General features: G+C 53.1%; 4 protein-coding genes across 4 annotated transcripts; 2 read left to right on the top strand and 2 right to left on the bottom strand.

Annotated features, from left to right (window-relative positions):
- Positions 1-2918: 2918 nt before the first annotated feature.
- On the top strand, positions 2919-6159 carry BDP55DRAFT_540560 (DNA mismatch repair protein MutL; the record flags this gene model as incomplete). Its single annotated transcript, XM_060568133.1, has 3 exons — positions 2919-2951; positions 3002-3098; positions 3170-6159. 3 exons carry the CDS (start codon positions 2919-2921, stop codon positions 6157-6159), a joined length of 3120 nt encoding a protein of 1039 aa, XP_060435399.1.
- Positions 6160-6274: 115 nt separating this feature from the next.
- On the bottom strand, positions 6275-8697 carry BDP55DRAFT_644251 (uncharacterized protein). The gene is made up of 3 exons (XM_060573577.1): positions 8193-8697; positions 7908-8103; positions 6275-7848 (listed from the first exon to the last, which is right to left on the bottom strand). Exons 1-3 carry the CDS (start codon positions 8348-8350, stop codon positions 6466-6468), a joined length of 1737 nt encoding a protein of 578 aa, XP_060435398.1. The 5' UTR covers positions 8351-8697; the 3' UTR covers positions 6275-6465.
- Positions 8698-9649: 952 nt separating this feature from the next.
- Positions 9650-11348, top strand: BDP55DRAFT_626350 (uncharacterized protein; the record flags this gene model as incomplete). Its single annotated transcript, XM_060571621.1, has 3 exons — positions 9650-9946; positions 10006-10464; positions 10527-11348. 3 exons carry the CDS (start codon positions 9650-9652, stop codon positions 11346-11348), a joined length of 1578 nt encoding a protein of 525 aa, XP_060435397.1.
- Positions 11349-11413: 65 nt separating this feature from the next.
- Positions 11414-12517, bottom strand: BDP55DRAFT_540492 (electron transfer flavoprotein domain-containing protein; the record flags this gene model as incomplete). Its single annotated transcript, XM_060568129.1, has 2 exons — positions 11414-12157; positions 12224-12517. 2 exons carry the CDS (start codon positions 12515-12517, stop codon positions 11414-11416), a joined length of 1038 nt encoding a protein of 345 aa, XP_060435396.1.
- Positions 12518-13258: the final 741 nt, after the last annotated feature.

The following is a 13258-nucleotide window of genomic DNA, read 5'->3' as shown; positions in this document are numbered from 1 at the left end:
GGAACAAAAAGATAAGGTGCGGTGGCCGGAGTTGGTGAGACTGCTGCAGACTCACTACCTATTTCTTGCAGCTGATGATGCACCCACCAAGCCGCGTGGAGCGCTGTTCTGCCCGTGCCTACGTATTCGTAGCCTTTAGGTACCTCGAATGTCTGTATCCACGTGCCTTGCCATAGGTACTTCCCAGCGCATACACAAGTGGGCGAAATTCCGTGTAGCATTTTGACCCTTTTTCACCCCCTTTGGCTCATCTCGCGCTTCGTCCGTCCGCGTCGCAACGTGGAATTGGACGATCCACATGCAATTGGGTTTTCAATGTCTCAGCCCCGTCGCCTCCTTTCTCTGCTCCTTTGTGAGCCCCTTCTTGCTCTTTGAAGAAGACACGAACTGACATTTGGAGTCTAGCAGTAGAGTCTAGGTAGGAAGACACATGGCAATTGGCACTCATGAAACCTGCTACCACTTGGTTGATCGATTTGTGTTCAAACATCCATGTGCCATAGAAAAAGGTAGAGGGAGGCGGGACTGGACCGATGAGTGACAAAGGCTAATTAACGCTACAGAAACAAGACAAGAAATGGCTCTCGCGGCAAGCTGTGTGGTCCTCGATCCCCGAAGCGCCCGGCTCGACTCATGTTGTGCTTCAATAGCGTCAATTACTGCCACCACATTCGCCGAGCCAGCAGATAAAACTAGTTAGATACTCCCGCCTACCCTGCCAGCCTGCTTCACCTTGGCTGACCTTGAGCTCGCTCACCTCAGAGGCCCTCGTTGGTTTCCCGGGCTTCGGCACGCTTTACTTTCTAAGCTCTACTTCCAGCCACCCAGCCTTCCGTCTATCCCGCCCTTCCGCCATATTTCTCCATCATCCGTACCAGTGCCTTTGGAAGAAAGAATTTCTCTTCATTGGCCCCTTACTTCGTAGGCCTAATTTCTCGAGCTGGCTAGGTATCCCTGACCTCCCATGGTTTCTTGAATATGACGTGAAACGTTTTCACGTTGTTTCTCCAGCAAATGCAAACGAGACGCTCGGGTTGGTTGGTTATAATTCCTCCTTCCTGGTATGTCTAAGGCAGCACCCCGCATAAACTCAACTGCTATATCTTCAACTCTGAGCTTGCCCATCATTCGCGTTTCGCGTTGGCTCGTTCTTCGTCACCGTTGGCTACCTCTTGATACGTGGTGCGACTGGATTCTCCCGACCTTGCCGGCATTACTTGCTGCTTAATATCCGTACCCAGAAGCGAATACTCCCCCAAAGGATGACAAAGATCGAGATGTTTAATCTCCCCAACAACATCCATCCCAGTAATCTCAATCGAAGCACTAGCGCCTGCTTTCTGCAGCTTACCATGCTGCGCTCCTACGCAAGCTGCCTGCTTCGGTCGAATCGATACTAATACCGAAGTTGGCAGCGAGTAACCATTCCACGGTAGGACGGAGTAGCGAATCCAAGATGGTTGTTGCCCAGCTTTGTCAAACGGTCCCGCACAGATATTCGGACCTGTTGAGAAACTGAGGCTTCATGTTCTTAACCCGCAACAGCTACAGGACTTGGCAAAAAAAAAAAAAAAAAAAGGCAAGATCGACAGATGTATTCTCATCCTACCCACAGCTATGTAGGCTGATACCATGGCCTGCTTCTACACGTGGAGTAAGGTAATGTTCAGCGTTGCAGTGCACCCAGTCAGGCCAATGGAACGATTGCATGACGCTTCAGCGTAAATGTGCAATGCTACCCGTAACCCGTTCCTATCTTCCGAGATGTCAGCCTTTGGCAAATACGATCTCTAAGGATGATTAGGTACTCGAATTCCTTACCACGAATGCAAACACCGACATGTGTCAAAAACAAGGTTATCCCCATCAGAGGCACATCCAAGTCCACCTGGTTGTCCGCACGCATGGGGATCTGCTTTTAACGTTCAAGATTTCCTCACACCTAAATGCATGCAGCGGATATTGGCCGGTGCTCTGCTCCCCCACCCGTACCGGGGAGTTGGTTCTAGCCATTCACGATTCCCTGATGACACATCATTTCGAAGAAACAAAACATCATTAAAGGGCCAAGTCTTGGCAAACACGTCAGGGTGGGAGGGCGTCAGGGACGTATTTGTAGCGCGCAGTGAAGGTCGTGGGAGCACGGGAAAACTTGGACTTGAAGCCTACGGGAATCAGGAAAGCATAGATTAGCGGGGTGACGCATAGCCCCATCCCGCGCTCCAGTATTCACATCTCCGTCAATTCAAGCCTTTCGATTTAATTTCATTTGTTTCGCAACCACGGCACCCTATTACGAACGTGGAGTCCTTGGGGTCCATAGCATGGCGTACCGTATTAGGGCCGACATTGCCAACATGCAAAGAGCAAGTAGTATACGTACGGTTACCCGCATCCATGTACCTCGATGGCTTGCCAAGTTGCCATAGCTGGGTACGGATAAATCTTCGTTCGACTACCCGTATCTTTTAACTAAAGTAATCAGGGAATGGGACCTCCGCTATCTGAAATCTAGTGTTAGGTACAATAGCGTATCTGAATAATACCAGACCTCAATTACCTTGAACATCAAAGACAGGTCTGAGGTGGGAAAAGCCTGACGGCTATATCTCGGGTTGCCACGCGCTGAAGACCTCCGGAGGTAAGGTACCACGGTCAGGTACCGACTGAAGGTGCCTGTGGTGTGCGTGTGCGTCCACTTTACGCGTCTGAGCACGGTCAACGCGTGTACCCTTCCACCTAGGCAGAGATTCCTAGCCACTTCACGACGCCTGCCAATGGATGTAATGTGAAAGTGTCGTTGCATATACATCAAGCGACGACCAAACCCCTTGTCAAGGAGTCATGTGAGAGTAAGCAGAAGATAACGATACAGATTTCATCGGGTCACGTATCAAACCTCAACTGTACGAGAAATCATGGCCACGATCAAGCCCATCGAGGGCCGCACAGTGAACTTCCCGCAAACCATCATCCACATCTTGTACTAACACCATCGCAGATTCACCAAATTCAGTCTGGTCAGGTCATTGTTGATCTATGCTCCGTCGTAAAGGAGCTCGTAGAAAATAGCATCGATGCCGGTGCTACAAGCATAGGTATGCGAATCCGGGGAATAATCTTTTCTACTTGATTTGTGGCGAGATCCATAGCTGACATGTGCACCCAGATGTACGCTTCAAGAACCAGGGCCTGGATTCTATAGAGGTCCAGGACAATGGCGAAGGTATTTCAGCAGACAACTACGAGACAATTGCCTTGAAGCACTACACTTCGAAGCTTGCAACCTACTCCGATCTGGCAACCCTCCAGACCTTTGGTTTCCGCGGCGAAGCCTTGTCATCGTTATGTGCCTTGTCTCAATTCAGCATTGTCACCTGCATGGCACAGGATGTTCCTAAAGGCACTAGACTCGAGTTCGAGTCATCAGGGAAGCTCAAGGAAACGCATGTGGTGGCCGCCCAGAAGGGAACCAATGTCATCGTCGGGAACCTGTTTCACAACCTTCCCGTACGCCGCCGCGAGCTCCAACGCAACGTCAAGAGAGAATGGAACAAGGTCATCGCATTGCTGAATCAGTATGCTTGTATCCAGACCGGCGTCAAGTTTTCTGTCTCCCAACAACCTACCAAGGGGAAACGCATAATCCTCTTCTCTACAAAGGGCAACCCCACTACGCGAGAGAATCTGGTCAACATCTTCGGCGCCAAGACGATGACGGTCCTGGTGAAACTCGATCTTTCCCTCCAATTCGAGCCTACCACTAAGCCGGGCTTGAAAGCTACTAGTCGAGACGATAAAACTTCGACCAAGGTCCAGGTCCAGGGTTACGTGAGTCGCCCTGCACACGGAGAGGGCCGTCAGACCCCTGATCGACAAATGTTCTTCGTCAATGGCAGACCATGCGGCCTCCCTCAGTTTGCCAAGGTCTTCAATGAGGTTTACAGGGCTTATAATTCCTCCCAGTCGCCCTTCATATTGGCGGATATTCAGCTCGATACGCACCTATACGATGTCAACGTCAGTCCAGATAAGCGCACAATCATGCTTCATGACCAGAATCGCATGCTGGAGACTATGAAGGAGGCATTGTCCTCCCTCTTCGATTCCCAAGACTACTCCATCCCGTCCGCACAGCATTCAACACAAATGGCACAGGTGGCGAAAGCGGCTCCCATTCTTGAAGGCGACGGTTCCGACGATGGTGGCGCGCCTTCGAAAGAGACAGAGGCCGCCCCGACGAAGCAGACGGCTTCAAGTGACGACGATGAGCTCAGCTCCGAGGATGATGACGAACAACTACACTCACGAACCAAGCCGCCACGCAAGCCCCGTCAGAAAAAGCCACAAAAGCTCACAACAGCAGAGCTACAGTCTCAGAGCTTACTCAGCCGGTGGGTTGGACGAGCAGCCGACAGCCGTGCCTTGCAACAGGAAAGGGAGATAGGGTCCGAAGAGCCTGTCGCCGAAGACAGTGGTGAGAAGGCTACGACCACTCATCCTCACTCTGGTGCGTCTGAATCGGAGGATGAGGTGGCCGCGGACGCTGCCGAGAGCACTTCGTTCAAGACGCCGCAACAGGTCCTCGGCTTCAACGCTCGGCTTACAAACAATGGTCAACACCAGATAACAGACGCTTCACGGGGGAGTGTCTCACAGACTTCTGACGATGGCGCCGGAAGCAAACAGGCCCAGATTCCTGCTATGACACCGATGAGAACACCAAGAGTTGACCCTCTTGCGTCTTCATCAACTTCACGGCTACCTAAGCGGTCAGCTCTAGAAGTTGCTACAGTGTCTATTGGAGACAGCACGGTTACCAGCTCGGTTGAGCCGACTCCAAAGAGAACAAGACTTGAGCCAGTCTCGGCATCAAGGTCTACCGCGGCGTCAACCTCCTTTGGCTCAAGGTTGACTCAGATGTTCTCTGCGAGCAACTCAGCGAGGCAGAAGAGGATCGCCAGGGCGAGCACTGATCTATCGGAAAACCCTAGCGAAGGTGCAGATGTAGAGTCAGATGAGGGCAGGGAGAGCGATGGCAGCTCGGAGAAGGAGATACCTTCAGATGAGGCCATGGCTGGCCAAGATGATGGCTTCGAATCTGCTTCCGATAGACCCGAAGGGCAATCAAGTCCAACACCCAGACCCGATGCAGACATGCCGCGTCGCAGTAAGACCCCGGCACCGGTCACAACGAGCGACGAGAGTCTAAAGGATGAAGCAGCGGCACCCACAATGCTCGCAGAAACTCGGTCGAATGCCCTCAAAGGGGGCACCAGGCGAAAAGACGCAACTTTACAGCAGAGGCAGAATGTCAAGATTGACGCGACCGACTTACAGTCTCGCATCGATTCTTGGCAGGCAGAGCTAGGGCGCATCACCCACCAGCGAGGCCGACAATCCAAGACCTCCTCCGGCATCGAGGCCCTCAAGGCCGAGGACGCGGAAGCAGCTCTCTCCTTGATTATCTCAAAGTCGGATTTCGCAAAGATGACCATTGTCGGCCAGTTCAATCTCGGCTTCATCATCGCCGTCCGACATGGGGCCAGGGATCAAGACGGGGACGCGGTCGGGGACGACGAGCTCTTCATCATAGACCAACATGCGTCGGACGAAAAGTACAACTTTGAGAGGTTGCAGTCGACAACGGTCGTCCAATCTCAGAGACTGGTCCACCCGAAACAGCTAGAACTCACAGCCCTGGAGGAAGAAATCGTCATGGAAAACGTGCCGGCATTGGACGTCAACGGCTTCAAGGTCAGCGTCGACAGTTCGGGCGATCAGCCCGTGGGAACGAGGTGTAAGCTCCTCGCCCTGCCCCTCAGCCGCGAGACGACCTTCACATTGTCCGATCTCGAGGAGCTCATCTCCCTGCTTAGCGACCACCACCTCACCGAGGTCAGCTCTGCGCCTCGGCCGTCTAAAGTGCGGTCCATGTTCGCCATGAGAGCGTGTCGCAGCAGCGTCATGATTGGCAAGGCTTTGGCGCAAAGGCAGATGGAGAAGCTGGTGCGTCACATGGGCGAGTTGGATAAGCCGTGGAATTGTCCGCATGGGCGGCCGACGATGAGACATCTGAGCGGACTTGGTGCCTGGGACGACATGGGGTGGAAGGAGACAGAGCCTCGGGTCGACTGGGCCAAGTATGCTCGAGCATAGCTATGGAGTTGATGGTATGGTGCCTTGGTGATATACTGATTCTGTATCATTCACGGTGTTCAATGCTTTGTCAAACATATTCGCGAGAGGAGCAATTGAATATCTCAAATGTCAAAGGTGACTTTTGTTATTTGTATTGGTATCACAGCGTAGTTGCCTTCTCTTCGTTACTAGTACTTTACATCCAATGAAGCTGTTCATGTCCCTCCTAATCTTTTTTCGACGGAACGTTGTGAAATTCACCCGTGTTCTCATATCAAACTCCCAAAACAATTACACCACTCGCTGTTCGCAGAAACCTCCTCATCACCGCGCCACGCCGTAGTGCTGAATGTTCTTCGACCCTGCGAGACCTTCCTCAGCAACCTTGCCACTTACGTTACGCCTTCCATAAGCCGACGAGTACTTGTTGTCTTTGAAGTCGTTGCCGGACGACACTTGGCGATTGCCGCCGATCATAACCGGGGGAGTTGCCGACTTCAACTCGCCATATGGCTTAGAGTAGAAATCAGCCTCGGGTTGGATCGAGCTGTCGCGGTTGCGCGGCCAGGCTTGAGGCACGAGCGATGAAGGTCTTTGGTCGGCAATGTCGTTGGTACCGCTGACCCTACGAGAGTTGAGGTCTACTTCCGACAATGCCGTGTCCTTGAGCGAGTAGTATGGAGTCTTGGTCTTTGGGGGCGTCGGGTGGGACTTCAATGGATTCGGGTGAGGGCTTTGGCCGATATCATTCTCAAAATCACTGCCGGCAAGATCGTTCTCGTCGTGCTCTGAATCGGAATCGGCGACGTTGTATCGTTGAGACACAGCTTCGTACGTACTATTTCTCTGACCTTGCCTCTGCGAGTTCGCGGCTGTTGTGGCTTGGTCCATGGCGCGGTTTCGCTTCTGAGTGCGGGAGATCATCGAGTCAGTCGCAAACCACGTCTCGGTGAATTTACCTCCGGGGACTGGGACTGCGGAAGAGAGAGAAGTTCTAGATCCTGCAATGTTGGTCTCGTGGAGCGGTACCTCGGTGTAAGACCCGCGGTATGAGGATCGAGGCCCAGACGTGCGAGCGTACTCGCTGACGCCTGCCGTCTGGTTCTGTGGATTTCCTGGAGGAACCTGATACTGGCGGCTGGGAAGATCAACATAGGAATTGCGAGTGTAGCTGGAAACGTCTGAGCCGGCGCGGGTCCGTTGGAAAGGGATGCTAGGTGGTCGAGATACATCCTCATATGGGGCACCTGACCGACGACGGTCCTCGAGGGGCGTGGACATTCTCTTTTCGCTATCTCCGCTCATCGAGGTAGCAACACTGGACTTGTTTCTCTTGTGTTTGGCTCGGGAGGTGAGGTTGTCCTCCAAGGGGTTCATGTCGGGGGGCATTTCGGTAATCCTGCGGAACATGACACCAAGCCATATTGAGATGCCGAGAGAGATCAAGTGCAAACCCCCAGCACCGATGAAGGTATAGAAGACGGATGGGAGGAAATAATCCATCAGGCTTTGGTCGGAAAGGCGCGTCTTCCAGGTACCACCGCTATTGTTGACAGTGAGAGCACCGTAGGCGTAAAGGGGCATAACTCCAAGATCCGAGATACTGGCGAAAAGCTGATAGGCGGTAGACGAAGCAGGACTGCGGTCTCCGGCGGGTCGCTGTAAGTGGTATATGCCGTAAAGACAGTGCACCATGGCTACACCAGGCTATAAGAACATCAGTGAGCTTCGCATACGTCAAGTTTGGGAACAGGCAGCGGACGAACCGTAATACGCATGACCCAGCCGGCCAACGTCTCGATATTGTCTAGCAGGATGAGCAGGGCGAGCAGTCCGGCAGCACCGATCAACTCCAGGACCCTCAAGCACAGCTGGACGATGCGCATCGCCTTGATCCAACTCTTCGTTCTCGGGCCTAGGGCAACATAGTTGTTGGATCGATGGTTGAGGACCAGGTGAGCACTACAACAGAATTGGCAGTCAGTTTAACTCTTCTACTCCTAGGTGATATGGACAGTCCTCCCTGTAGGCTCTAGACCGAGCATACTTACTCGGGGTGGCGGTTGAAGGTAACCAAAGGGCCATCGGGCTTCGGCTTGCGCGGCTGGGGCTCCCAGCTTGCGCGGGTCACTGCCTTTGGATCGAACTTTGGCTCTGGAAAACGAGAATTGTTGCTGACGACATTATAGAGGTAAGGTTGGTGAGCCATGGTTGCGACACGGCGTTGGTCTTGTCCTTGCTGTGTCCTCTGAGAAAAGGAGGAGAGGAATGCGCGCGACAAGACTTTAACAGAGGTTAGACGGCTGGAATGCCGCCAACTTGAAGAGTATCCGGTGGTTGGAGTGAGGTGTCTGAGGTCTCGCTTTCCTCTGACTTACCACGACATGTGAATGAAAGAGGTGGGGGGTGGGGGAATGTGTGGTGAAGTGGAGGGCGAAGAAGGATGGTTAAGAACAAGCCAGGGACTAAATTCAGAAAGGCCAAACCCGAGGTGAGATGAGCCAAGGTGCAGGCAAATCTTGTGTTTGCCCAAGCCTCACAAAGGTTGAAGCCGCATCACTCAAAGGCCCAGTTGTTTTCCAGCCTTCCCGGATCGGTTGGTTTACATTAGGTACATCTTGAGTCTAGTGTTGCAGCGGGCGCGTGGCGGTTGCTATGGCGACTGCTCGTACCTGCAGCAAAGCAGGATGTCTTACGAACTTTGTGTGCACCTCAGCAAGCTCGATTAACCTTGTCACCTCAGGTCCAGGCATGTTTGATTGAAGCCTGCCTCGCCTTGAACACACACTGTACTAGGAAACTGCATATTTATTCATACCTTTGACGATCATTGATCACTCACCTCCAGAGATCTGAATCATGGATCATGGATAGCATAGATATCCACTTTGGTCCCCAAACCCCAACTTCAGAGAGGGTCGAGATGACGTACAGAGCTTGGACCAGGCCTCGATATCAAGCAATAGGTTACTTGTACAGGTACGGACGGATATGGATGATAGTTGTAATCCAAGAGAAGCTGCAACAAAGTATGGGTAGTCTGAGTATAGTAGACACAGTAACAATATGTCAAATACCTACGACTGATATTCGTACTTTTCTTCGTCAACATTGGTAACTTTTGAGGTACTCTGAAATCGATCCCTGCCCTGCCTGGGGCATGCAACAGCTTTATGAAGCGCGGACCGAAGACGGATGTAAAAGTCCTTCCCTCGCCGAACTCTTTACATCGGCACCATGACTAGGCCCGGCTCCGGATCGCGGATGCTGGCTTTAAATCCGAAAGTTTCCACCCCGACGCCTTTTCTCTGACTTGACTCACCTGGGCCTTTGTACCCGGGCTACCTCACATTGGATGTGCCTTCGTTGGATTTTCTCTCTTTATTGACAAGTTTTTTGGAGATTTGTCATTTCTTTGAACACATCATCTGGTACCTGGAGCAAATCAAGTCCGTCAACAATCAAACCAGACCGAGTCCTACTCCCGAGCTACCCTCCACCCGGTCACATGATTCTGCCCCGAAGCCGGGCCCGGCTGCGCCCAGCCTGCAGCCGTCTTCAGATGGAAGTGGGCACCGGCGCTTCCGGTTCGCGCCCGTCGAGTACCGCTCACGCTGCAAGACAGGTCCGGCAACCAGACGCCCCGTTCCGCCTGGCCGTCGTCGGATCCGGTCCAGCAGGCTTTTACTCCGCCTACCGGGTCATGTCACAGCTTCCAGAGACTACGGTCGACATGTATGAGTCGCTGCCGGTGCCCTTTGGTCTCGTCCGCTTCGGCGTTGCCCCGGATCATCCCGAAGTCAAGGTTCGAAATCCCCGTCCCGTTATCTGCTTCACCAGCGCACACTGCTTATACTGCCTCAGAACTGTCAAGACAAATTCACAGAGGTTGCTGCCTCGCCCAAATTTAACTTCATGGGCAATGTATCCATAGGCGACGTAGGCCGTCACCCTGACAGCTGCAATGTGCCCTTTCCCACCTTATTGCGGAATTACGATGCGGTGTTACTCGCATACGGTGCCGCCAAAGACAGAACCCTAGGCATCCCTGGAGAATCCAACCTCCAAGGCGTTTACTCGGCTCGCCAGTTCGTAGGCTGGTATAACGGGCTCCCCGAGTACGCCGGTTTATCACCAGATCTCACAAAAGCAGACGAGGCCGTAGTTATCGGTCAAGGCAATGTAGCCCTGGATGTTGCTAGAATGCTCCTCGAGGATATCGATGCGTTGCGGAAGACAGATATCACAGAAGCGGCCCTTGCTCAGCTTGCAACGTCTCGCGTTAAGAGGGTTCATGTCGTGGGAAGGCGAGGTCCGATGCAGGTAAGTAGATCGCCCAGTTTCTCATGACCAAACAAAGCAAATGTAATGACCGTTTTGTCTAGGCCGCATTCACCATCAAGGAGGTCAGAGAGTTGATGAAGATTCAAAGTGTTGGTTTTCACCCGGCGGACAGCACTCTCATACCCCCCGATATCAAATCACTTCCCAGAGCAGCAAAACGTTTGATGGAAGTAGTTGCCAAGGGTTCTGCGTCTTGTCTAGAAAATGTCGAGAAGTCATGGTCGCTCGACTTCTGCTTGAATCCCGTCGAATTCCTGGCCAGCCACACTTCCTCCGTGGATGTCGGCAGCACCGTTTTCGAGAGGACGGAACTCTCTCACAAATTTGACCCCGGTGCTCAGGCCCGACTTACAGGGGAAACCGTCACGGTACCCTCGAACTTGGTCTTCCGTTCTATTGGCTACAAGTCCGTCCCCTTGCCCGGGTTCAAAGAGGCTGGTGTAGCCTTCGATGACCGCCGAGGCGTATTGATGAACGATGGACGCGGCAGAGTTGTCGCAGTAGATCAGGAAGAAGCATCGGAAGCGACGCAGTCAGGGGTAACCCCCGGTGTCTACTGTGCCGGTTGGGTTAAGCGAGGACCGACTGGTGTCATTGCCTCGACAATGCAGGATGCCTTTGAGACGGGCGATTCCATTATTCAAGATTGGCTGTCTGGTTTGCATTTCCTATCTGCAGGCAATAAGAAGCCCGCGGCAGGGTGGGATGGCGTTCGCGCAGAAATTGGCGATTCAGCATCCAAGAGAACCAGCTGGGAAGACTGGCAAAGGATTGATGGCGTAGAGAAGGAAAAGGGCCGGGCCGCAGGCAAGGAGAGGGAGAAATTCACATCCACCAAGGCCATGCTTGAGGTTCTGTCATAGAATATGGATGGCACTGTAGTTAAATGTAAAAATACCCCTCTTTGTAAACTATAGAAACATTGCTATTACTGCTTGATCTTCTCAGTCAGCTCTGGCACCTTGTCGAACAAATCTCCTACAAGTCCAACATCTGCGATTTGAAAAATAGGGGCATCGGCATCCTTATTTATGGCGGCAATGACCTTGCTGTCCTTCATGCCAGCCAAGTGCTGGATGGCACCCGAAATGCCAACAGCCAGGTACAACTGGGGCGCAACAACCTTGCCAGTCTGTCCAACTTGCAAGCTGTTGTCAGCATATCCGCTGTCAACAGCGGCTCTGGAGGCGCCAACGGCAGCACCAAGGGAGTCGGCCAGGGGCAGCATGACCTTGTCGAATTCCTCCTTGGACTTGAGGCCTCTGCCGCCCGAGACAACCCTCCCGGCGGTAGCCAGGTCCGGCCTGTCTGACTTGGCGAGGTCCTCTGATACCCACTCAGTAGCAGACTCAGACTTGGGATCAACACCATCCTCCACTGCAGCTGAGCCGCTGGCAACCTCAGCCGCGGGGAAAGCCGTGCCTCGGATGGTTATAACCTTGATCTCGTCGGAAGACTCTACCGTCGCGATGGCATTGCCGGCGTAGATTGGGCGGACAAAGGTGTTCTCACCCTCGATCGAGGTGATATCGGAGATTTGCTGCGAGTCCAGCATGGCGGCAACGCGGGGCATCAAGTTCTTTCCAAAGGCAGTGTGTCCAGCGATGATGTGGGTGTAGCCGCCCTTCTTGATGTTCTCGACCAACAGCGGTGCAAAGTTCTCGGGGAGACCCTGCAAGTAAGAGATTGTCAGTCGCAGAATTCCATCAGCCGTCGAATCTCTCAAAAGGTAGCCTACCTTGTCATACGCGGCATTGTCGACTGCAATGACCTTCTCGACACCTTCAACCTTTGCCGCCTCATCAGCAACACCCTTGATGTTGCTTCCCGCTACAAAGCCGTGGATGGATCCACCCAACTTCTTGGCCGCTGTAATGGCGCTCAGTGAGCCGTGGTTCAATTGACCTTCTCTCTGCTCCAGAATGGCGAGGGTCGACAGCAGACTTCTTCTCGACGCAGATCGGAGCCCCGAGAGTCCCCTGGACGCTGCGACAGCCCCGCTGCCAGCGGCTCTTCGAGCAAGGAACAGCATTTTTGCGACTACAACAAATGCGAAAAGTACCGGCTTTACTAGGGTCAATCAGAGAAACAATTGGCGAAGCTCACCGTGAGCGAGGGCTTGGTGTTGATGTGTGGAATCTCGAGTTGTCAAGGAACGGTTGGACACGGCCCGAGGTTACTAGGCCGAGTTCGCATGAAGCCTTTCTCAGCTGCTAAAGTGCCGTCATCAGAGGTAGTGTAGCGACGCTCTCCGCCAGGGTGGCTTGGGCGGGGGGTGAACATAGCCTCCGCAACCCAGTCGGCTTTATGCTCCGAGCTCTCGGCCTCAGCCTCTCAGAGGTCAGGACACAGAACAAGGGACGTGCACCCAGAGCTTAGTCATGATAACTGCTCAATCTTGGTTTCACGTGATACTTCTGGGAGCACGTGATTAGATGGACCTGGCGTCGCGCTTCAGCTTCCTACAGGCGAGAGAATGCGCAGGGTAAAGGTGCACCTGGACAGGCCCAAGGACAGAGCAGTTCCCCCGGTATCTTCGCGCCAAAATTTCTCCAGATCCAGACGCGACTCCATAACGACCACACCTCATCATCTCCCATCAAGAATCACGCGCTTTTGGAGGGGCACACCCACAGGCTGCATCATCAATCAATCAATTCCAACAGTCGCATGTCATAGGGCGATCCATCCGTGTAATTTGTATTCCATTTTGCGCGTCGCGCCCTTGAGCTTCAGCGCGCCTTGACAAGAGTTTGGATGCCTGCCTCCTCCT

Source organism: Colletotrichum godetiae (assembly GCF_030913485.1).
Source record: "Colletotrichum godetiae strain CBS 193.32 chromosome Unknown BDP55scaffold_3, whole genome shotgun sequence".
Taxonomy (NCBI): Eukaryota; Fungi; Ascomycota; class Sordariomycetes; order Glomerellales; family Glomerellaceae; genus Colletotrichum; species Colletotrichum godetiae.
This window is presented reverse-complemented; position numbering and strand designations above follow the sequence as displayed.

Coding starts and splice junctions, on each gene's coding strand:
- BDP55DRAFT_644251 (XM_060573577.1), bottom strand. CDS start 8,350: ATGGCTCACCAACCTTACCTCTATAATGTCGTCAGCAACAATTCTCGT. Junction 8,104..8,192: donor ACCTTCAACCGCCACCCCGA/GTAAGTATGCTC, acceptor ATTCTGTTGTAG/TGCTCACCTGGTCCTCAACC. Junction 7,849..7,907: donor GCTGGGTCATGCGTATTACG/GTTCGTCCGCTG, acceptor ATGTTCTTATAG/CCTGGTGTAGCCATGGTGCA.